This window comes from Pteronotus mesoamericanus, unplaced genomic scaffold (genome assembly GCF_021234165.1).
Source record: "Pteronotus mesoamericanus isolate MK-2021 breed Mesoamerican mustached bat unplaced genomic scaffold, CSHL_Meso_final contig_1173, whole genome shotgun sequence".
Lineage (NCBI taxonomy): Eukaryota > Metazoa > Chordata > Mammalia > Chiroptera > Mormoopidae > Pteronotus > Pteronotus mesoamericanus.
In genome coordinates this window covers 33,166-59,095 of record NW_026555032.1, presented here as the reverse complement: position 1 = coordinate 59,095, position 25,930 = coordinate 33,166, and the positions used below count along the sequence as shown (strand labels likewise).

The 25,930-nt window shown below is 40.7% G+C and overlaps 1 protein-coding gene across 1 annotated transcript; it reads right to left on the bottom strand.

Moving 5' to 3' along the window:
* Positions 1-10,858: 10,858 nt before the first annotated feature.
* Positions 10,859-11,927, bottom strand: LOC129077533 (C-X-C chemokine receptor type 2-like). Its single transcript, XM_054581950.1, is given in 2 exon segments — positions 10,859-11,816; positions 11,818-11,927. Coding segments are annotated over 2 exon segments (1,068 nt in total).
* Between the last annotated feature and the right edge of the window lie 14,003 nt (positions 11,928-25,930).

The following is a 25,930-nucleotide window of genomic DNA, read 5'->3' as shown; positions in this document are numbered from 1 at the left end:
CCAGACCCACCAAGAGCCAGAAAGAAGTATCTCCTATCCCACTCTCTTCGTACTGCCAGTGACAGGTGCGCAGCTATGAAAGTCCAGCTCCCTTGTTTGACAGTGGGACAAACTGCAGTGTAACAGCCATTCCAGGGCTCCCTACAGGATGAGGCTGAGGCTGAGACTTGACCTCAAATTGCACTCTTGCCCCCTTTCTTCTTCTTCCCTATATCCTTTCCCTCACTCCCTTACCAGGTTTTCCTGCGGGCACTTCCTTAATAAAGTACTGACAGGTGAATTCTTATCTCAGTGTCTGCCTCTAAGGACCCTAACCCCAGGCAGGCACCTAAAAAATTAACACACTTAGAGGTAAAGTAAAGCATAGAGAATATAGTCAATAATATTGTAATAACCATGCATGGTACCAGGTGGGTACTGGAAATTCCAGGGGAAACATTTTGCAAAGTATATGGTTGTCTAACTGCTATGTTGTACACCTGAAAACAATTCAAAATAACATTAACTGTAAACTCTAACTGAAAAATGAAAATAAAAAAAATATACTTCTTTAATATTTTAAGCATTCTGTTTCTATTAAAATTTCTTCAGTGTTTTTCGTTATTTCTTTTAATAATTTGCCTATTTGCACCCAGATCCAAATATGGCCCACACATATCAATGGGGTAACTTTTTAAACTCCTTTTAATTTTTAAGTTTCTATTCTTTTATTTTTTTTCTTTCTCATTGCAGGCATTTTGCTTTGTTTTTGAGGAACCAGGATGCATGTCTCGAGCATTTTCTACCTCTTGTGTTTGAATGCTGGCATGGACTTGGTTTTATTTAACATGTTCTTCTGTCCTTGTTTTTCCTATGCACTGGTAGTTGCCTCTAGAGGTAGGATTAGATTCAGATTTGATATTTTGACAAGACTCTTTCATAAGAGGTGTTGTGTATTCCATCTGCAGGTGCCTAATTTTTAGTTATTTTCTCTTTGTGATGTTGACATTCATGGATACTCAGTATTCAGTTACATTAATTCCCTGGGGGTTGCCAAATGGTGATATTCAAACGTCCTTATTTCTTTTCTACTGGCTGGAATATTCTGTAATATTGGCTGAAACATCCCCTTATTGACTATTTGGTTACATTGAAGTACTATTTGTATAAGAAATTCAAAGAAGAATTGTTTGATTCTATCATTTATTTACCTATGAGTTGGTTCCTGAGCATCCTTGAAAGTTTTCTAATCTTATTAGATTTTTTTTTTTATATCACGATGAATGCAGGGATTTATCCATATATCATGCTTTTCAATCCACTGTTGTTAAATGAATTTTTTTTTTTTCATGGATAAGGAGAGGATTTATTTTATTTATTTATTTTTTTAATTGGTTTTTTATTTAGAGACAAATGTATTTAAAAAGTAAATAAATTAATTTGTTAAATGAATTTTTAAATGTAAATGTTATTGTACTTTATATTTTATTTTGTAATTTTCTGTTTAAAAAACTCAAAAGTATGTGTTTCAGATATTTTCATGCTTACATTTAAAGAACCACCACATTCTTTTCATTGTTACTGAGTATGATACAATATACATGTCTTATGATTTACTATAGGTCTTTCCCTTATTAAGCTAAGCCTTAAAAAATTATTTATTTATGTATTTATTTATTTTAGGGAAAAGGGATGGGAGGGAGAAATAGAGGGTAAGAAACACTGATGTGAGAGAGGAACATTTATTGGTTGCCTCTTGTATGTACCCCAGCTGGGGAATGAACCTGCAATCCAGGCACGTGCCCTGACCAGGAATCAAACTGGCTACATTTTGCTTTGTGGGATGATGCCCAGCTGACTCACCCATACTGGTCAGGGCTAGGCTAAGCCTTTTTGTATGCATTATTTGACATAGCCTTCAAGAATATTCTATGATGGAATTATAGAATTCTTATTTTTTGGATGAAAAATGGAGCACATGGTTACCCAACTTAGAAGTGGTGACCTGGGATTTGAGCCTAGCTCTGTTTGATCTCAGAACTTAAGCTCTTGACCACAGAGTCTTTGGCTGGGCCATTCCTGTTGTAGTGGGTTTTCCTGTTCCAGTGTGTTAGTCACATATCTCCTCCTCCATCTGAGGCCAGCCTTCCTCTGTGCTCTGGGCAGCACCTCCTGCTCCCTCGGAGCTGCCCTAATCAATTATTCCTCCTGTGTGCACACTTATGCCAATCAAGTGGATCTTCTACCTCAGGAGTGAAACATGCTGGCCACTTCTCCATCCTAAGAAAACAAAATGCCCTCTCCTTGAGCCCATGTGCCCTTTGAGCATGGTCCACTTTTGATTCCCATAGCTGCTGTTTATTTGATCACATCAGATGAGAGCTAACGGCCTGCGGACTGGCTCTGTGTATGCTCCTGAGTGACTTTTTGCCCTTTGTGCCTGCTGGGAGGGACCTTCTCAGCCCACCCACTGTGATAGTTCTGTCTCTGCAGAATCCTCGTAGACCACTCCTACCTGCCCTCCCTAGGCTCAGTCCAGAGGAGCAGGTACATTTTGGAAGGTCAAACATAGCCTTTGCACTCCTGGCTTGGAGATATTGTGAAAGTAGAAGTTTCAGGAGAAAAATCTTGATTTGAAGAGGAGTGGTCTTTTATAGCAAGGAAATACCTCTTTCTGCATCCTGAATACTCATTATTTCTTTGTGGATTCTTCCTTGACATGCTCAGCTTTCACTTCATTTCTGCACAACTAGTTCTCTGTACTAGTACTAGTTCTCTGTATATTCTGTTTTGTGTTATTAGTTATGTTCAAATATATTTGTAAAATTTTGAGGGCTAGTATGTCTTCTAGTCTTTGATTCCCTCACAATTACTTAGACCACAAACCAGAGTGCACTTGGTGGGGGCACTCAACATTTGTTGGATGATGGTCTAATTCATTGTGCTTTACTAACCTCTAGGGGACAAGTGCATGGTAATAATAGACAACCCAGACAACACAGGTCTCTATAAGACTCTGGGCAATATCCCACACATGCTTCCCCAGAAGCCCTATTTATGACACCACTACTGCCTAGGGGATCTGTCTTATAATTTTCTGGTGTTTTTATATTCAGGGAGCATTGCTGCTTCCACCATGGCTGAATTAAGGGGTTTCCTGGTGTTAAACCATTTTAATATTAAGTAATAAAGCTGGGAAGAGCATCTCAAAAGTGATGGCATTTCATTTGTCTGCAAAGAATCTCTTATGCCCTTTGGGAATGTATTCTTTGGGAAACCAACTTATACCCATGTAATTTGGGTAGGCCTGACTCTCCGATTTCTTGTCCTAGTTCTGGGGGTGGACACATGACCCAAGTGAGGCAAATGAAGCTCAACTTTTTGTGATATGACCAGGAAAGACATATTTCCTGTCTGCTGGATTTGGAATTTCAAGAATATAAGACTGGCACTAGGAAGCTGCAATGAAACATGACCATTTCTAAGAAAGATGCTAACTCAGAGTAAAGCACAGAACAGAAATTGAGACAGATCCAGTCCTGATTATGTTGTTTGAGTTCCTGGATCCAGCATGCCTAAAGCTTGACCACACCCTGGATTGACAGTTATGCGAGCCAATTGGTTCCTCATTTTGCTCAAACCAGCCTGTGTACATTTTCTATCACTTTGAACCTAAAGAGCTCTAACTCATACCATCTCTCCCTCTTTCAAGTTAGATTGTTAGAGGGGTACAGTATTTTCAAGGAAGGAGCTCTGTTAACTTTTATTTTGTCCATGGGTCCCCTGCTTTCCTCAATACTTTGACAATGGTCCTGTGTGAAAAGGGAGACAAATTAAAGCATCAGGCCCACAATGTAGGAGAATCTCCTTTCCCATCCAGGGAAGGCTTTATTGTAGGTATAACAGTTTTGAATATGTTTGACCTTACATAATAAAAAAAAGTTACACAATAGGGATGTAATTTTGTTATATAACAAAAAGTCTGGAGGTAGGTGGTTGTTGAGAATAATAATCTTAAGGTAATTTCTCTGCTAACCCCTGGGTCTTGCTTGGTTTTCTTCCTTCACATTGTTGCCTCGTAATCAAAAAGTGGCTGTCGCTATAATAAAGATGAGAAAGAGAAAGGTGGTACCGCCTCCATCTCTCTCCTTTGATTGTGAAAATGGAACCTCCTTGAAAGGAGGAGGTTATTCATGGCCAGAACTCAGTAATGTGATCACTGCTACCTTCAAGGAAGGCTAGGGAAACAAATGTTCAGCTGGCCGTATTGATACTCCTACCAACATATGGGTTTTTTCAATAAGAAAGAGGTGAAGAGTGGATCTTAGCTACCTCAGTGAACACGTGACTTGTTCTTCCTCAACTCACTTAGCATGAGTTCTCTGCCAAGAGGCTCCCAGAAGACCTGCAAAAAAGTTCCATCCATGTGGGCTCCCTTTCAAGGTTGTCAGATCTGCCTGAATCTCAGCTAAAAATCATTTTGAGCTGCCACCTCCATATTTGACAAAAATGGACTCATCTGACAAGAGCAAAGGCTGAATTAGAAATACCAGTGTTCTAATTCACTTGCTGTGTAAAAAGGGTATAATAAAATGTGCTGCAGATGATACCATGAAATAAAAGATACAAAGTGTCTAATATAGTACCTAGCATATGATTGGCATAAAATAAATATTAATTTTCTCTCCCTCTCTTTCTTCCGTTTCAGTGCTACCCCTCTTTGCTTTCCCTCTTTGTGTTAGTAGGAAGGTCATTGAAATGTGCACTGGGCATTTTAACTCTTTAATTTAGGACGCAGAATGTCCAGAGAAGGATCTCAAAGAACACACCAATGCTTAAGGCCCACATTTCTTTGCTTTAATTTAATTCATAAATTGCCCAGCCAAAAAACTATAGCAAACTGGGCCCAATTAGTTCTGGTGCTTGCTTCATGGATCTGCTTGTTATCCTATACTAACATAATCAATACTGCATGGCAAGGAGCAGAGGTTTCCTGGGATGCAGAGAAACTCAAGAGGTCGTCAGTCTGCATGACAAAAGGGCACTGATCTGAGTTTCTTACAGACCTTTGTCTCCACTGAGGTAGGAAAGATGGCTGCCTGTGTGGTGTAGTTTGATAAGACGTCTCCTGCATCTTTATGTGAAAGGAGTGCTAAACTGGAAGTCAAAATATGGGTATGAATTTTGATTCTACCACTAACTAACTATATGCTTCTAGGCAAATTATTCAACCTCTTTACCTTTCCATCCTTTCCAGTGAAACGGGCTGTTGTGAAAATTAAAAAACAAAAAAACAAGAAAACAAAAAACTTCTGTGAGATAATGTGGCACATGGTAGGTTTGTCAGTTAATGCGTGTTTCTTCTCCTGTCAAAACAGTAAGAGCATCTACTATTAGCCAGGCATTTTCAGTGTTACATCATAGATTCTCAGGCTCAAACGATGAAGTGTGGGCAGAATCTCTGGTTACAGATGAGAACATCAAGCTCTGAGGACTAAATAACCTGTCCCAAATCACAAATTGGTTAAGTGGTACAGTCAAAATCTGTACGCAAGGTTGTTTTATTCCAGATCTTTCTATTTACTGACAGACTGCTTACTAGATAGCTCTTTTACTATTTCTGACTTAAAGTCTTATTACTCTCCCTGCCACATTTTGATTGTAATAGAAAATAAAGTCTTAAACTAAATGAAAAGCCTTAATAGTGACATTTCAAGCATCAACAAGTTAGGTAAGGAGATTAACCAATCAACCCAAGTTAATTTGATGTATCAGACACTGGCACTATTGCAGACCCACTCTGCCCAGAGGTGTATCCTGGGGAAGCATGAACCCACACAGGCCTTTTTGAGAGGTCCATGCCTCCTTTCTCCTGCAGGCCCACCCTCCTGTCAAAAAATCTCAGCAGAGAGTGAAACATTTTCCTTCTCGTCCATCCTGTTTCCTTCAAAAACAATTTAAAATCCCTTTTGATTTCTCTCTGTCATAGAGTAACAGAAAAAAGTTAATGAAGAGGTGCACTATGTGATAAATTATATAATCATACGAAGCCTTCCAAAGCTATTGTCAGCATCATCCTTGCTGACATTAAACGATTGCCGGTCTCTATTCTCCAGCCTCCTTCTCAGACATACCCTCAACGCCTCCTTGGGAGCACCCAGTGTGATTCACATTCCTTTTATTGTCTTCTCTACCTCTTCTCTAGGAAAGGAATATCTCTTAGCTTCCGTGAGATAAGTACAGTTTGAGCCCAGGCATGGCATGACATCTTACGGGCCTGGTTTGGATCTTCACTTTGTCACTGGTATGACTTCGGGCATCTTACCCTTCTGTGCCTCCGGTTCCTCCTTCCCCAAACGTGGATAATAGTAGCATCTCTTCAGGGAGTTGTTACAAAACTTAAATAACACATAGGCGTAGAGCTCAGTGTAGTGCCAGGCACATGGTATGCGATTAATGTGTTAACTAATTATAATAACGACCATCCAGTGGGAAAATCTAAATGAATGTCTCCCTTTCTTTTTTTTAGTCTCTTTCATGGGGAACTATATCAAAAAACAGAACCAGTCACCCAGACCCCAGAGTTCAGAATCAATCACTGATCTGCATCTTCATGACAAGAGAAGAGAATCATATTCAAAAAGATAAATCTTTCCATTTATGGAAGCAATGCACACCAGTCAGCGATCTAATGATTGAGAGACTAACGGAGAGTCCTATAAGGAGACTGAGGACGTAATATATTGCCACCATGTCATTGGGTAAAATATTACTGTTTTGTTTTAAAGGAAGTCATCAGACAATGGAGTGAAAGATTTGTCTGGATTTTTTCCTCTGCTTTTCCTTCTTTGATCTGAGATCAATGGGGCTGCCCTTTGAAGAGTGGGTTTCTGATGCTGCTGACAAGCTGCAGGTGGCTTTCTGAGCAGGCCTGTGACCATTTAACATTCTCTTTTACATGTTTTGTCAACTCTAAGGTGGAAGTTTTGTAAGCTTTTTGGCTGATTTATGAGTGCAAAACATGACAGGTACATTCTAGGTCTTTACTTGGGACTACAGGATACCCTGCCTGCTTTAAGCATGAACCCTCACAGAGCTCTTTCCAAACATTTAGGACGATGTCTACCTCAGACCACCTCAGAGGTCACCCAAACACCATGAATCATTTACAAATGAACAGCTGTGTTCTTCACACAAAGGGACTGTGTGGACAGAGACAAAAAAGCATAATTTTTCAAAATTTCCCTGGTGACTGGGATGCTACTTCTGTGATTTCTGTAAACCATTCAGATAGTGCTTTGCCCCCATAACTATCATACACATTAGTAAGAAAGAATCAAGGAAAATCAATGAAATTTATTTTATTTTTTGAAGGAATTTTAGGTATCCCCTGCATTTGCTAATACTTGAGTCCTGAATCTGAAATTTTTGGGGATAATCTTTTAGGCTACATATTCAATAATGTAAATCATTTACTTTAAGATTTTTAGATTAAAATTATCTCTCTATGTATTCCCAACCCGAAGTTTCCATATACTCTGAGCCTAAATTGATACTGCTGGATTGTCACTAACTGCTCCTTTTTTTTTTTTTTTTTTTTTTTTTTTTTTTGGGACAAGCTCTGTCCAATAGAACTTTCTGCGATTTTGGAAATGCCCACTCTCTTTGTCGTTTGTAGCAACTAGCCACATGTGGAACTGGATTTTAAATTTTACTTAATTTCAATTTCTGTTTCAATAACATATGTGGCTAGTAGCCACCTTATGGGACAGAGAGGATTTGTACCACTCTGGGAGGGACGTCAGAGGACCAAGGTATCCTGAGCTTGGCTGAGGCTACGTAGAAGCAGTGCTGCAGGGTGCCCAGTGTTCTGGTCTCCTGGCCCTGCCCAAGTCTCAGTCACAAAGCCTCCCCTGGACTCCCTGCTCAATGCTCTTCCCTCCTGGGTACCTGTAAGTCATCATCCATGTTCCTCTCCTGGTCCTGTGTATGTGCTGCCCTGCATAGCTAGCTTTTACCCTGTAAATCAATGCTCTTTGTCCCTCTAGACTGTGAATGTGTGGCACCAGTGGGCCACTGGAAGGTCCTGTCCCAACACAGGAAGAAGTACCAACTCAGGCAAAAACAAAACAGAAAGACCACGGACAAGATTTGTGAAATTTATCCCAAACTCACCTGGACCTGCTCTGTACCCTTGCCCCTCTCTACCTCTCCTTCATCTCCACTTGCTTTTTAGGAACCCTTTATATTCTGTTTCCCCTATTCATATCTCCTTGCTTTGACCCTCACCCTCAGTTTCCACGTTAGGACCTATCTCTAGTTTTCTGTACCTTGAATTACCTACTGTGCTTCCTGAGAACTGACCTCTTGAGAGTGAAAACAGGTGTCTTCCTAAGGCCTGAGCCAGGGCCAGGTCCTGCCTGGGACTCTGGGGTTATCTGCTTCCTCCATTTAGTGTAGGAACCCATAAATACCTACTGATTGCTTAATGTTGACAAAAAGCTATTTTAAAGACTTCTCTGTTTTGCTTTGTTTTGAATTGCTTCTCAGTTGTACAACACATGCAGTTGCTTTGGAAAAGCAAAATCAAAAACAAATGACTACATGGGGATCTAAGCTGTCCATCCAGCCTCTTTCCTCCTGTCTGTGATTTTTCTTTTTTGGTACAAAAAAAGGTATGTATTTAATTATCTCACTTAACAGGAAGTTATTGGTAAGTGGTTCCAGGGTTTGCTTTTTTGCAAATAGATTTTTATAAAAAATTGTGGTGAAATAAACACAACAAGTTTTATCATTTTAACATTTAATGTACAGCTTAATGGCATTATGTACATTCACATTGCTGTACAACTATCAACACTATCGACCTCCGGAATCTCTTCCTCATCCCCAACTGAATTTTGTATCCTTTAAACCATAAGCTCCCATTTCCCCCTCCCTCAGCTCTCTAGTACCTACAATTTTACTTTCTGTCTCTATCAATTTAACTATTCTAGGTACCTCATATAAGTGGAATCATACAGTATTTATGTTTGATTTATTTCTCTTAGCATAATATTTTCTAGGTTTATTCATGTTGTAGCATATATTAGAAATTTGTTCCTTTTTAGGAGTGAATGATATTTCATTGTATGTTCTATGCCCCATTTTATTTATCCAGTCATCCGTTGATGGACATTTGGGTTGTTTCCACCTTTTGGCTATTGCTGGAGTAATGCTACTATTAACATTAGTATACACATACCAATTTGAGTTTTTGCTTTCCATTCTTTTCAGTATAACCCAGAATTGGAATTGCAGGATCATATGGTAATTCTAGGTTTACTTCTTTTGAGGGACAACCATACTGTTTTCCATAGTGGCTGCACCATCTTACATTCTCACTAGCATTGTACAAGTGTTCCAGTGTCTTCATATCCTCACCAACACTTGTTATCTATCTATCTATCTATCTATCTATCTATCTATCTATCTATCTATCTATCTATCTGTCTATCTATCTATCTATCCATCTATCTACCTATTTATTGTATGTGTTCTTTCGAGGCATGTCTGTTCTCTAAATATTTTAACCACTTTTGAATAAGGCCTTCCCCCCCACCACTGTTGAGTTGTAGGAATTCTTTATATATTCTGGATATTAACCACTTATAAGATGTATGATTTGCAAATATTTTCTCCCATTTTGTGGTTTGCCTTTTTACTCTGTTAAGAGTGTCCTTTGATGCACAAAATTTTTTAACTTTGATGAGGAGTAATTTATCTACTTTTCCTTTTTTTTTGCTTGTGTTTTTGGTGTCATATCCAGGGCATCATCATCAAATCCAATATCATGATCTTTTACTCCTTCTTTTTCTTCTAAGAGTTATATAGTTTTTGATCTTATGTTTAGGCCTTCAATCAATTTTGAGTTTTTAAAACGATGTAAGGTAAGGGACCAGGTTTCTTCTTATGCTCGCTTAGGTTTATTTCTGGGCTCTTTGTTTTTAAGTTCTTTTTATCTTTTGACTTCATCAACCTAAGTGTGTTAGGTTTTTTTCCTCATTGTCACAAATTCACTGCCTCAGTACTACGTATCATATCCTTTATCTATATTCAAACACAAGACCTAAGTATGTGGGAGTGTATGTTCCTGTGTTCCTCTCTTTTTCAATCAGGGATTTCCCAGGAATCCCCTGGCCCTCACAGACTCCTCTTAAGCAATGTTTTGCAGAAGCCAGTTTGTACCTGCTTATGAAAACAGATTATTACATTTCCTAGAATTTTGTGAGCTGGTTGCTAAACACCACCACCCTTGAAAATTGCCATGGTGGGAGCATTTATAACACGGAACTTGGTGAACACCGTAAATAGGAATTTTATTCCCCTAGGAGATTGGTTTACCAGCACACACTTGCCTGTAAGTCTTCCTAGTCAGAACTAGAGAATATGGCCATTCATAGCTAAAAGGAGTCATGGAAGTGAGTATCCGTCATTTTTGACCTCTCCCAAAGGAAGCAGACTTTGCTAGAAAGCAAGGAGAGGGAGAGTTGGGGAAGTAACTGTGGTGTTTGTCATTAATGGCTCCCAAGGGTAGGAACTTTTTAAAGTCACTCAAAAACATGTCTTTGAAATGTCTCAGAGGACAGAATGTAAGGGCTCAGTGGTAAGATGGACAGAACTCAATCAGTTGACATAGTAATTACAGTAAGAGATGAAGTTACAGGGCAGGCTTTCTCAACCATATAATGGGGCCTGGTGAGGTTGCAGCCTCAGCAACTTCCTGTGACCTCAGTGAGGGTCTATCTTGACACAGAGATTGTGAATAGTTAGTAGACATGAGACTTGAGTGCTGAAAGGAGGGGAGGAGCCCTGTGGGGCTACACCAGTGGCAGGGGTGTTAGAGGGTAGTAGAAGTGTTCCTTGAAGAAGAGCCAACAAAAGAAGGCTTGCCATCCTTGGCCAGGAATTCCTTGCTGATCAGGCCATGGATGGCCATGATCCTGAGGAGTCCATGGCAAAACTTCCAGCCAATGAAGTCATAGATGAAGGGATTGAGACAGCTGTGGAAGAAGCCCAGAATCTCCGTGGCATCCGTGGCCCAAATAATGTCACTTTGGTGCTCACAGGTCTCCTTGATGACCTGGAGCCTCATGAGGGTGTCTGCCACCAGGACCAGATTGTAGGGCAGCCAGCAAAGCAGGAAGATGAGCACAACAGCAAAGATGACCCTCATGGCCCAGCGTTTCTGCCCCATGTGGGCCTGAAACAACATGCGTAAGGTGAGTCCATAGCAGTATAGCATGACAAGCATGGGCACAAGGAAGCCAAAAGTCTGGGGCAGGACCCGCATCACCATGCGCCGTTTTGTTGTATTGGCATCCAGGTTCTTGTAGAGGACTGGGCCAGAATTAGGTGGATGGATGGTCCTGTGAAAGATAAAGATGGGCAGGGACAGGATCAGGGATAGAGTCTAGGTGCCTAAGCATATGAACTTGACCCAATGCCACTCCTGAGTTAGTGTGTGCGTGGCATGAACAATGGCCAGGTAGTGGTCTATGTTAATACAAGCCAGTAGCAGAATACCACTGTAGAAGCTGACATCTTTCAGGAGTGAAACCACCTTGCACAGGATTGTGTGATAGATCCAACCCTTTGCCTTGGAGGCACCCCTAGTAGGGAAGGTCAGGGCAAAGAGCAGGTAGGGAAGGCCAGCTATCTTCAACAGATAGACATCAGTGACAGAGCAGCTGACCTGTCTGTGTAAGATGACCAGCATTACCAGGGAGTTTCCCAGAAGGCTCAGCAGGAAGAGCAGGGCAGAGATGACAACCACAACATACTTGTTGATATCCAGATTCTGGCTGGCATGGAGCAGTGTCAGGCAAAAAGGGAAGATCAGTGTTGTAACTGTAATTGGAGAACTCAGGTGTAATACTCCCAAAGTTTTCTGTATTTGAGTAGTCCATATTTGTGGCTTACTGTTGCTCTTATATCTGCTGTTGTTACTGAAGTGGCCTCTGATACTTCTGCTATGACTCAGGGCTTGGTAGCTGTCAGGGCTGTTGGACAGGAAAAAAGTGAACCAGACTTTATGGAGAAACTTCTTAGCCAGGTTTGCCAAAGGGGAAATCCAAGTGACTGGCCAGGGGAGGTATTTCCACACAGGAGCAATAAGGTCTGTCCTAGGACTCTGACCCCAGGCCAAAGTGATTCTGTACCAGTTCTGGGGAGCTTCACGCCTTCCTGTCAACTGGCTTCTGGAGGAGACTGCTAGTCAGAAGGTGGAGGTTTGCCTAGTCCATCTCTGTCTCTGAGGGTTTTGAACCCTCACTTCCTTCTTTAAAAGGAAGATGCAGGTGACCCCAGTCCCTAGCTGACAGACTTGCCTAAATTCACATGTGCACTTCCTTCCTTCTAGGGTCAGCATGACAAGTGTCCCTCCTACCTCTTTCTGGTGAATTCCGGCACCTGGCTGTGGGACCCACTGCCTCTCACATACATGAGGATCCTGTCTCCTGGCCCTTTGTGCTTCAACTACCTTCTTTCCTTTCAGCCCCTGAGCTTGCTTATGTCCTTCTCTCCTTCCTCTGTTCTAGGTTCCATTTAGCTACCATTCCCTAGCAAACTTCTTGACAAAGCCTGTTGTCTCTACTTCACCAACTCTTGTTCACTGTTTAACCCAATGCAACTAGCTTCCTTCCTTCTGCTCTGCTGAAAAAGCTTTTGCCAGGGTTACCAGTGACCTCTGGTTTACGAAATCCAATAAATCCTTCTCAAATAAAACTATCTTAATGTATTTTAAAGTATATTTATTGATTATGCTATTACAGTTGTCCCACTTTTTTCTCTCCTATATCCCCCACCACCCTGCACTCCCATCCCTCCAGCATGACCCCCTCCCCTAGTTCATGTCCATGGGTTATACATATAAATTCTTTGGCTTCTCCATTTCCTATATATTCTTAGCTTCCCCCTGTCTATTTTGTGCTTACCAATTATTCTTCTTATTACTTGTAGCTTTTTCCCACCATTCTCTCCCCTCCTCCTCCCCACTGATAACCCTCCATGTGATCTCTATTTCTGTAATTTTCTTCCTGTCCTAGTTGTTTGCTTAGTTTGTTTTTGATTTTCTTTTTTAGATTCAGTTGTTGATAGTTGTGAATTTGTTGTCATTTTACTGTTTATAGTTTTGATCTTCTTTCTCTTAGAAAGGTCCTTTTAACATTTAATATAATAAGAGCTTGGTGATGATGAACTCCTTTAGCTTTACTTTCTCTGGGAAGTACTTTTTCTGCCCTTCCATTCTAAATGATAGCTTTGCTGGATAGAGCAATCCAGGTTGTAGGTCTTTGCTTTTCATGACTTTGAATACTTCTTTCCAGTCCTTTTTGCCTGTAATGTTTCTTTTGAGAAATCAGCTAATAGCCTTATGGGAACTCTTTTGTATGTAACTCTTCTTTTCTCTTGCTGCTTTTAAAATTCTCTACCTGTCTTTAATCTTGGACAATTTAATTATTGATGTGTCTTGGTGTGTTTCTCCTTGAATTCAACTTCTTCAGGACTCTCTGAACTTCCTGGACTTGCATGTCTATTTCCTTCACCAGATTGGGGGAATTTTCTTTCATTATTTTTTCAAATAAGTTTTCAATTTCTTGCTCTTCCTCTTCTCCTGGCACCCCTATGACTCAGATGTTGGAACGTTTAAAGTTGTCGCAGAGGTTCCTAAGCCTCTCCTCATTTTTTTTTTTTTTGAATTCTTGTTTCTTCATTCTGTGCCAGCTGAATATTTATTTATTCCTTCTGTTTCAAATCTTTGATTTGAGTCCGTTTCCTTCCTGTGACTGTTGGTTCCCTGTGTATTTTTCTTTATTTCACTTTGCATAGCCTTCACTTCTTCCTTTATGTTATGACCATATTCAATCATTTCTGTGAGCATCCTGATTACCAGTGTTTTAAACTCTACATCTGAGAGGTTGTCTATTTCCTCATTGCTTAGTTCTTTTTCTGGAGTTTTGACCTGTTCTTTCATTTGGGCCATATTTCTTTGTCTTGATACACCTGTTATGTTTTAAGGGGTGGAGCCTTAGGTATTCCCTGGGGGAGGGGAACTTACTTTGCTGTGTTGTGGTGCTGTATGTGGGGGAAGGGTCAGAGAAGGAACATTGCTGCTTGCTTGGCTCTTGTCCCACTTTCAGTCACTTCCCTCACTTCCCACAAACAGATTGTGCCCTTTCAGGTTCCAGTTCCTGGGTGGGTGGGTTTGTGTATGTTCTTGGATCCTGTGGGCCCCTCCAATGGACTCTCATGTGAGACTGGGAGTTTTTACAGGTTTTTACAACCAGAGATTTTGAGGTTTTAGTTTCCCATGCTGGACCCCGGGTTGTGTGGTCTCTCTTGCTCCCCAGTTGTTCCCCCCAGCTTATTCCTGTGCAAATGTGGGACCACTGGGTTGGCCAGCTGCCACCTTGTCCACTGGGTCTGCTAGCTGCTGCTTTGTTGTGATCCTTGTGAGTCCCAGTTTCCCTCCTCTGCCTCTCATACCAGTCTAGATGAATGTTTCTTTATCATTCATCTAGACTGTTCCTTGGTTGTCAGACTTCCATATAGTTAGATTTTCTGGAAGTTCTGGTTGTTTTTTGTTTGTAAATTTGTTGTTAGCCTTCTTTTGGTTGTGCGAGGAAGCAAAGTGTATCTACCTATGCTTCTATCTTGGCCAGAAACCCTCTCTTCTCTGTGATTTTTGACCTATAAAATCAGTTGTACAGTGCAGTTTGTGAGCCACCATATCTCTGCATTCAGCAATAATGTAGCATTTGCGGGGGAAGGTAAATGGTAAGATGAAAGATCCCATTCATTTGCCTTTAGTGTATGGGCAGCATTGGTTCCAAGGGAGGGAGATTTTCCTCTGTGAAGGGGTGGGAAGGAGGTTCATGAAGATGAGAGAAACCAATGTTCCAGGTTCGAAAGGTGAGTGCATCATAGGATGTATTGCATCAGGGCATGTGACCAAAAGGTATTTACCTTTTGCTATATGTGGAAAAGTGCTAGTAAAGCTTCTCTGGGAATTCTAAGTCAGGGATAATATTTTTGTAAAATTTAGGTAGCATTCATTCAGTCTCTTCTTTGAATGGAGTGCTCAGGCACTAGATGGTCTTTTAGAAAATAGATGTATGTACTCATAAAGATATTTAGTGGTGTTATGGATTACTCTTATCACATCCAGATGTGCAGAAAATATGTTTTTCTTGTTTTGCCTATTACTGATATGATTTCCTTTGTGAGGCCCTTCCTATGGGAGGTGGAAAGTCCCTGAAAAGACTTACTTTGGTCCAACCTGGTAATGTTAGCAAGATTCCATAGTTTGAACGGTCCTCTCTAGGCAAGGATGCAGAGTGGGTCCAGGTCAGTGCTGCCTTTCCAACTTTTGCCCTTCTGTGGGTCCTGCCACAGGCTGCCAGGTCTTGCTTTCTACTTCCTGTACAGCTTCCTGGATGTTTGTAAACCACCTGCACCTTTGGGAGAAGTACAAAATAGAAGATATCACCATCCTTGTCTCTCTCCCTCCTCTTTGTCCCTCAGCCACTGAAGAAATTCTATTATCTGTGTCTTTCAGTCTTCGTTCTGGATAGATCCCCCTTTCTTTCTGAATAATGCCAGACATTCAGTCTTCTTGTCAAACCAAAACCTGCTGCAACTTTGCCTTTTGGGAGCCAACCCCTCCCTGAAGCATTAATACCCATTGCCTGGAAGCCTCGGGGGTAAGGAGAGTCACACAGAAATATATTTAAAATTGCCTAAAATAAAATTTAAAAAAACATTACTTACCTACCTTATATTTATGTACAAACACCCAACAACTTCCATGCCATCTCTTTCACTTCCCTGAAATTGGATGGAATTATTTGTGTGAATGTCAACCATTGTCAGTATATGTAAGTAGTTAGTTATATCACAACAACTATGACTGTTATGTTCTATAATTGTAATATTCCAAATCCTGAGTGTCTTAAAGGACTCTGTGGAATTTGCTCCCGGGACCTCATCTGTCCTTCAGGCACCTCCAAGTGAAGGGATGCCTTGGGTCAGGGCAGGCACCTCCAGGACACTGTCAGGTCTAATGCTCCCTCCTCTGCCCATCACCTCTGACGCCTCCACCTTGCCCTGACATTAAAAAATAAATAGATTGTGTTTTAAATAGTAACACTCCCACATTGTTCAAAATGCAAAACAAGAAAGGTGCCAGTGAAAGGTTTTTTCCCCATCCCACCTTCACTCCTCTCACCTTGCCCCCATAGGAAGCATTTTATTGTGTTTTAGTGTGTGTGTGGAGAGTTTAAAAAGAACATGAAGCCCATGCAAATATAGATTTTTATCTTCCTTGCTTTCACATAGAAAAGGCAATATACTCTGCATGCTGTTCTGTACTTTCTTTACTTCATTATCCTGGAAATGTTTCCGTATGAATTCATAGAGAACACCACGTTTTCTTCTTTGAAAAAAAAGTAGCTGTGCAGGATTTCATTCTTTGGCTGCTCCATAGACTATTTAACTAGTCTTCTCTTGAGAAACATTGGATTATTTCCAATCTCCTGGTATAAACAAAGCTGCAATGAATCAACTTGTATACATATCATTTTGTACCTGTGTAGCAATATGTATAAGATAAATTTTAAGAAGCAGGATTGATGGGACAAAACATCTAGTCTTAAGTGGTTTTGAGATCTGTGGCCCGGTTTCCTCCCTAGAGGTTGCATGAATATACATTCCTACTAATCATTCATTTCTGAAATAACTTTGATTGAAGGTCTTCCATGTGACAGGTGTGGACCTGAGTCTCATAGAGGCAGCAAGCAGAAAGGAACCCACCCCTCCCCTCCCACTTCCTTGCCCATTTCCCTAGATTCAGAGACCCCCAGTTTTGGTCTTATGGATGGAAGCACTCCCAGGAGAGTAGAGTCCAGAACCTTCAAAAGGCCTGCTGGTGTGCATCACCCAAGCTGAGGGGGTTTACTCAGACCTTCCCCAGCACAGCCTCTGCAGCTGCTTTGTGTCTGTTTATTTGCTCCTGGTGGCTTTGACCCTGAATGGTCCATCATTCTGCTTGTGGTTTCCTGGTAACTATTCTGACTGCATTGCTCAGCCCTGACCCTGCCTCTCCTCAGGTAGGGAGAGAGTCAAATTTTGAACCTGGGAATTGCAAGCAGGAGGGTCATCAGTGAGGAACCAAAGGACCAGGGTCTGACCAACACATGCTGCAGTTGTCTTGGCTGTCGTTGCCCTGGGTTCTTAGGGCTGCTTCCTGACCATCTGGGTTCCCCTTCTAAGCCTTTTATTCAGCACTAGAGTCATGGATCCAGAACTCAACTGCATGGAAGGTGCATACTCACAAAGTACACTCAGGGGTGCCTGGTTAGGAGCAGAGGATGTGGGTGCACCTGAAGTCTCCAGCCAATTGGCTTCACATAGGAATCTTGGGCACAGGGAGCCAGAACATTTGCAAGAGAAGCTAGAAACCTAGGTTTTTGTGTTACATTTTGTAATATTAAAAATCTTGGCAACTGATTCATAGTCAAATAACACCACCATCCATGATGATAGCTCTGGGGACTCCAAATAGTACATCCAAGAGTACGATTTGGTCCATTGGCTACTCATCTAGACATGCTGACTTAGCTCAGTGTCTTGCTTCTCAGTGACATCCCAGCCTTTCTGTTTCTCCTGTCTCTGACCCACTACCAGTCTGTATACTGCCATTTAGACCTGTTGTTCCTGAAGGCACTGTTTATGAATATTATTGGCTACAAATGACTTTTCTGGGACAATTCTCTTCTCTACAAACTGCTGATCAATGTTCAGATCATCACATTACACTAAAAATTTTGTGATTCCCAGGAACATTTACCTGAAGAGCCCAGTGCTCCCACCCCCAACCATTCCCCTTTGTACTGGGGCATGAATGTTTCTCCAAGGGGGAGAATGGGAGTCTTCACACAATTGCACCATAAATATACAAAGATTGCTTCTCACAGGCGAGATCAACACCATTTTATGTGTCTCTGCCTACCTTCACCCCTGTGTTCAGAACCTGAAGCAGTCTCAGCTTGATTCTTGAGTCACAGCCTCACCTTGGTTCTTTCTAGAACGGCCTTCCAAGGAACCCTCTTAGTTCTTCCCCGGACCAGTGTCTCCTTTTCTTCCAGGAGGTAGTGCCCAGTAATAGAAAGAGCATATTGATTCTGTAGCCTGTGTGATCTCTCCAAGCCTAGGTTCCCTCAGTTATAAAATGGGGTCAATAGCAGTGCAATCTTCACTTGACAGAACAGTAGGAAGAATCAAATTGCTAAGTGTGGCAATGCTCCCTGAACTGCAGAGTGTTACAAAATGTGTGTCAAGATTCTTTTTTTTCTTATTTTTATTTGTTGCACAAGTGTATTATAGCCATAAAAAAGGAAACACTGAAGACATAAAAAAGGGACCTAGACTCTCTCTGCTCATCCATGAAGTTATTATTTTCTGGTATTTTGTATTCTCTTTCTGTTCTTATCCACATAAAGACAATCAGAGGGTGATCCTGAGATGAATCACTTCTCCCTCTAGCCAGCTCCCTACCCTTCCGTTCTCCAGCATATGGGTGGGGAGGAGAACCCACCTCTTGGAGGATGCTGGCTGCATGATTTATCACTGAGTGTTTCAAAGGAGTTCAGACATTTTATGCAGCATGAGCAGGCAGATGCAGAGCAGACATAAAACGGACAACCAAGCAGACATAAAATGGACAAAGAAATAAACACTGAAAAAAGACTTCTTTACAGTGATGCCTTATTTGTCAGAGTATTTCATGGTTTTTAAAGGGTTTTGTGTGTATTATCTCATTCTATCCTTTTAACAGGGCTAGCAAGTAGCAAGGACAAAGCAGGCATATTTATTGTTATTTAATAGCAGAGACCAAGAAAACTTTTTGTTTCAAGATATGGTTAGTTTTTGCTGGGTTGGATTTGTAATTCAGATTTGACAGACTCTTCTTGTTTTCTAGGTTTTTGTTGAGTTAATTCTCTGTGCTCAGTGACTTGCATTAGTAATTTTTTTTTTATTAATCCCTCCATAGTACAACTCATATAACACTCAATATATACTCACTGATTATTTGATTAATAAAGAATGCTGGGAAGTCACATTGTATGGTTATCTGAATATTATAACAATTATAAGATATAACTTATTTTCTAAAATATTTTATTAATTTATTTTTAGACAGAGGGGAAGGGAGGAAGAAAGAGAAACATCAATGTGTGGCTGCTTCTTGTGCGTCCTGTACTGAGGACCTGGCCCACAACCCAGACATGTACCCTGACTGAGAATTGAACTGGTGACCCTTTGGTTCACAGGCTGGTACTCAATCCACTGAGCCACACCAGCCAGGACAGATATAACTTATTATAAACCTTTCTAGTGAACTCCAGTGAACTACAAATCATGTTGCTTTGCATGTGTTTGGTAGAAGTGGGTCACAGACTGAGATCTAACTGTTCAATTGTAATTACACTTGTGCCCAAATTTGAACATTATTGTAAAGTTTGCTAACTGGAGTCACATCGATTATTTCACGCGGTCCTCACTCCATCCCTCTGAGGTACTCAGGACAGGTATAACAGGTGTTTCTGGGTCTTCCAACATTTTGGAGTCACCTTCTACTTGAATATCCAAATAAGAGGGTTCAAGTCTTCCTTCTCTGTGTTGCAGACAGGCCCACCAATGGTTCCATGAATTTCCAGAGGAGACAACCTTGGGGCTGGGGTTGGAGAGATGATGAGTTCTGTTTGGGGCCCTTGTGAGGGGGGTTTAAAGCCCCATGATCAGCCTATGATGCTGCTCTCTGCTTCAGGAAGCAGCCTGACCCACAAGCACGCTCTATCTCCCCTTCCTGTTGTCCCCGTCAGCAGCCTTTCTTCATCCTAACACGTGCCACTCACGCCAGATTCTTGTATGTTGCAGACTTCATTGACGTTTGGGGAAAATGGAAGGTAATACACCACAGGTAGAAAACCAGTTTAAATTCCATTCAGATGTTCCTGTTCATAGAAATCTACTAAGCACTTATCACCATAGAGCATTTCTTATTTGCCTGTTGCCATATTGAAGGAGACTTCTCACTGCCTACGTGGTCTCCATCCTTCCTTTCTCTTGCTTCTGATGACTCGCTAGCCCTTTATGCTGGGTTTAAAGTTTCCCTTACTTTGATTTGCATAACAATTCCTTTCTCCAGGTCCAGAAAATAGCTGTCGAATAAGAAACTAAATTAAACACGGGTACTTGTTCATCTTTTCTAAAAATGTACACTCAACCTTGTCTTTAGAGGCCACACTCTGGAGATCCTCTCTTTTGCTTCTCAAAGAAGCTCTCTTTTTGCTTCTCAAAGAACCTAAATACAGAGCTATATCTCCCCAGATTTGAATTTCTATTTATACCAATGTGGTCACATCTGGTTTTTATATTGAAACTGACTTTTCCTTTCCTTTTCATGCATAGTTATTTCCAGTTTGCAGATAGAGAAACTGAGGCTCTGGATTTTTTAAATGGCTTGTACAAGCATCAGAGTTCGCAAGAGTGGTGGGAAGACCTTGTTCTGAGATTTTTCCACTCTACTGTCCTATTTTTCAAGAGACTTCAATGTTAATAGTGTTTGTTGTAATGATATCAGGCTGTATCTTTAATCTATTTTTCACCATTGTAAGTGATTACCTTAAAGAACACTTTGCATTGACTTTCCACTGCTCAATTCAAGGAGCAAAATCTTGATGCTAAGGAGCAACAAATGTCATGGCTACTGTTAACACAGCCAAGTCAGGCTGTTTATATTCCTTGTAAAAATAATTGTCTCATTAATCATCACCTCAACCACCTAGCCCTGCTGCCAAGGTCAAGTTAAAGATGCAGGTGAATTGCAAATACGTCATCATGCACACAAAACATGGCCTCCACACCAGTTCTGCTTGAAATGGCAGTGAGTGTTAAGGGGTCAGAAGCTGGAGATGAGAGAAGTAGAGGTTCACCTCTGGGAAAGTTCAAGCTAGCCCAGATCTCCAGAAACATGTTGTGCATGTTAATTGGGCATGGAAAGGCCCTTCCAGCAAGGGAGGTCTAATTTCTTATGGAATTCAATTTTATCCAATCTTCTCAGCATTGACTTAAATGGTAAACTTTTACTCCCTTCTAGGCAAAAAGAAAAAAAGAAAAAAAATTTCATAGTCATTCTTCTATCACAGAAGAATGACATAAATGCAAAACAATCTACACAAACAAGGGTTTTGCTTAAATACACAAATTACATTACTGAATAATAACTGGAAAAGAATGTATCATGGCAGGTCATTGATTTAATATGAGCTAATCTTAGGAAGAGGGGGAAAAAAAGGATCCTCAGAGGTTGATTACACATTTTTAGAAAAGATGAATAAGGATCTGTCTTTAATTTAGTTTCTTATTCAGCAGTTGTTTTCAGTGACCATGACACTGAGTCTGTTTCAAGGAGCTGACAAAAATGGGTAAAAAACTTACGACTGTACAGATATAATAGATGCTGTGAGAAAAGTAAAAATTCAGAGTCCTTCAAGGGCACAAAGGAGCACCATCTCCATGGTCAGAGAGAGTTTCTCTGAGGAAATGAGCTGCTGTCAAGGATGAGGAGGAGTTTGTCAGACAAAGAGAGGGGTGGAAGTGGTTATTTCAAACAAATGAAAGAGCAAAGTTCATAGATTGGAAGAAGAGTGGTAAGTGAAAGCAACTAGGTCCAGTGGTAGAGAGAGGGAAGGAGAGGAAAATGTGTGTTACATTTTAGATATGTTGACATTGAGATGATTTTGGAGCATCCAAGTTGAGATGTTCAGGGGGAAAGAAAGGAAACTCATATCTATGCTAAGGAGCAGATTTGGGGTGGAAATATAGACTGCAGGGTCATGACCATTCATTCCGTCTGGGATTGTTAGGTGTTAAAGTGCTCAACCAGAATGGGTTGCATAGACTTAGATGAGGAGGACCCTGGAGAACCTTAATCATTATGAGACGGGTAGAAGTGAAGGCCCCAAAGAAGACTATGAAAGCAGGTCAGGGGTGGGAAGGAGAGTGGCATGATCCGATCCTGTTTGTTTTTCACATGGGAGAAGGAGTGCTACATTGTTGTTTTAGTGACCTTCAGACTGGTTAACCCAGTGAATACCACAGCTTGTGAGCCAGGCTGAGCAGGTGTGGTACAACGCCTGCCATAGAGAGCGTCCCTGCTAGCCAGATTCAATATGAGGACTGCCAGGGGGACCCCTAAGGTAAATCAGTTCATTTATTTTACAAATGAAGAAATTGACAAATAGTTGTTCAGTGACTTGCCTGTTGAGTTGTCAAAGCAGAGGGATACACATCCCACTCCAGTGCTCTTTCCCATACACCACACTGCTTCTGTTGCCAATGGAAATAGGATTCTTCCATGGAGTCACAAGAGCAGCATTTCGGGAACCCATACGTAAGATGATGAGGTGTAGTGGTAAGATTTATTGGGGCAAAAACAGAAGACTACCCTCAGGTGCCTGATGTCTCATCCGTGGCCCTATGGCTCAGCTCCATCTGATTGTGGAATAAGTTTAGTCTCTGGGGCCACAAGCCTGATGAACTTGTCCTCACCAAGCCCAGGAGGACTAGGGTCCAGAGATGCCAAACTTCTCTGTACCTCATTTTCCCATCTGCACATCTGCCACCAAGACTGCGTTTGGGCCGCACTGGAGCTACACTTGGGCTCACGCTTGGGCCTGTGCTTGGGCCCGTGCCTGGGCCCACATGGCTGTTACAGAGAAAAAATGTGTGAACGAATAGGCAAATGAATGAACAACCCTTTGCTAAGCTTTGATTATATTTCCTTGGTTTTGGAAAAGATAGGCTTTCTTTCAAACTAACCAGTCTCTTTCCTGGTTCTTTACAGGCTTATGCTGGATCTTCCCCCAATCAATCCCTTTTCTGGATCATCTGGCGTTTTGTGTCTCTTGTTCTATTCAATCCTTTTCCAAGATTTTTCTAGGCTAGGCACTTCCCTGCTTTGGATGCCACCTTGGCTCCTATTGCACATGTGTCTAAACAGAGGAACTTCCCCTTTACTGGTTCTCCCCCTCCTCCTCTGTAACCTGTGAGAAGGGTCCAGGTGTCCCCCAGGTAAATTGGAAAGCCAGTTCTTCCTACCTGCTCCTGCCTACTCGGGGATTAAGTTCCCTCAGTGGAAGATGTGGCAGTCCCCTGGAAAGACTGTGAATACGTGGCTCTCTAGTGAATCAGGTTCAATGTCCAATTCAGCTCCCGAGTTCATTAGGCTTAATGTCTGATTCCATTTGCTTCCTCCTTCCCTTTATTAATACTAACTAGCTACTTACACTAACAGTTCAATTTTGAGCAGATATCTGTAACCGACAAATTCTGCACCAGGTCTTAGGTAATGTGGGGGAGTACAAGATGCTTGTTTATCTGTAAGGATAGTGTCATTAAAACTCTCCTGCAGTTCTTAAGAAATGATGGTTTTCATGCACCCCTTTCTGTTTCTTTTGTAAACAGAGGACAGTGTGTTTGTTGTTCATCCTCTGACCAAGTAGATGGTATCCTGATTTTTCAGATTCAGGAAGCAATGAGGCAGAACATTCCAGAGACTACCAGAAACCATGGCTGGAATCATTTGATAACATAGGACTTTAAAATTAGAGAGTAACATTACATTCCACTCCACTAGCACTTTTGGGAGCATCTGCTATGAGCATAAGACAATGCAAAAAAAATTGTTTTTTTATTTCTTTTCATGTAAATGCTAGAGGTAGAGGTCAAGTGCTTAATATTAGGGCAGAAATAATACCAGATTTATCTTTCACATCCCGAAGAACACCTTAAAACTCTCTTTGTAAGCCACCATAGCAGTTTTGGAGTAAATAACAAATGATTTTCTCTCAAAGCTTGTCCAGCATATCTGGTCCCCATGCAATCTCTGAGGGAAGGGTGGGTGTCAAAGAGCATCAACCACGTGGAGAAACATGAATTGAATGTAGTCAATTCCATCATTCTTTCATGCTTTGATAACAGGTTTCACTGTGTGGAGTTGCTAGACCTAGCTCTTTTTTTAAACAAAAATCCTTCATCAGAGAGGATTTCCCTTTGGCTTCAGGCAGCATAAACCCATCTGTCACACTGTCCTAAACACAGAAGGCAAAACACTTTTGTCTTTCCTTGCATTTCCTCTTCCTCTCTGGTTTGTCTAATTCTTGTGGAATTGGGCTTCAACCAAAAAAAAAAAAAAAAAAAAAAACTATAAAGCTGGGGAGAAATCACATTTAGAACTGAATGTGTAAATAACAACCATCAATTACTTTAATGTGTACCTGAAAGTTACCTCCCTTTCTCTCTCCTTCCTTCCTCTTTCTCCCTCCCTTCCCTCCTTTCCTCTCTTTTTCATTCCCTTTCCTTGCTCTATTTCTAACTTCCTTTTCTTGTTCTCTTTCACTTATTTTTCTTACTTCCCTTATTTCCCATTTTCACTTTTCATTTCTTGCTTCTGCTTTTTTTTGCTCTTTTCTTGTTTTCCTTTATTGCTTTCCTTGTTTTCTTCCCTTATTTCCTCTTTTGCTACATTTTTCTTGTTTTTTTCTTATTTTCTTGAATCCCTTTGCTCACTTCTTTTTCTTCCTTCCCTTTCTCACTTCCTTCACTCTCATCCCTTTCATGCTTCCATTATTTTCTCTTCCTGTTTTCACTTCCTTTTTCTCACTTCACTCTTCTTGTATCTATTTCTTGAGTCCTTTTTTTTATGCTTCCCTTTCTTGCTCCCCTGCCCCCCGCCCCATATCCCTTTTTTGGGTTTCTTTCCTGCTTCCCTTTCCCCACTTCCCTATTATGGCTTCCATTTTCTTGCCTCCCAATCTTACTTCCCAATTTTTCTTCTTATTTCTAGCTTTCATTTTCTCACTTCCTTTCTCTTCTTTTTTCTAGCTTCCCTTTTCTTGTTTCACTTTCCTTGCTTCTCTTTTATTATTTCCCTTATATTGCCATTAGTTTTTGGCTTCCCATTTTTACTTCCCTGTTTTTTTGCTTCCTGTTTCTACTTCTTTTTCCTCAATTAATTTTTTCTATCCTTTATTTCCCTTTTCTTTTTTAAAATTTTTTTATTTTTAAATCATGTTTATTCTATTACAGTTGTCTCAGTTTTTTCCCCTTTGCCCTAATCCCACCCATCGTCCTTGCCCCCTCTCCCACAGTCAATTCCCACTCTGCTGTCCATGTCCATGGGTCATTCATACATGTTCTTTGTTTAGTCCTTTCTCCTTCTTTCCACCATTGTCCTCCTTCCCCATCCTCTCTGGTCACTTTCAGTCTGCTCCATGTTTCCATGCCTGTGGTTTATTTTGCTTGTTAGTTTATTTTGTTGAATAGATTCCACTTATAGGTGAGATCATATGGTATTTGTACGTTACTTTCACTGACTAGCTTATTTCACTTAGCATAATATTCTCCAGTTCCATCCATGATGTCGCAAAAGGTAGGAGTTCCTTCTTTATTTTTTAAAATGCAGACTGATTTTATTTATTTTTTTAAATGTCAAAATCCATTATAAAATATTAAAAGATTTAAATCCATTATAAAGTCTCAGCAATTAAAACAACATGACACCAGCACAGAAATAATCAAGAAGATAAATGAAATAAAATGAGCATTATAGAAACAAACATATATATGTCTAACAATGTAATATATGATTAAATTGATATTTCAGATCAATGGGAAAAATAAGGCTTATTCAACAAATAAGGTGCATGGACCACTATTACTTGAAATGAAACAAATATAGAGTCCTATTTTATACATTATACAACAAAATATTCAGGCAAGTTAAAAATCAAAACATAGAATCTAAGGAGTTTTAGGAGAAAATACAAAATAACATTATTCTTACCCTGAA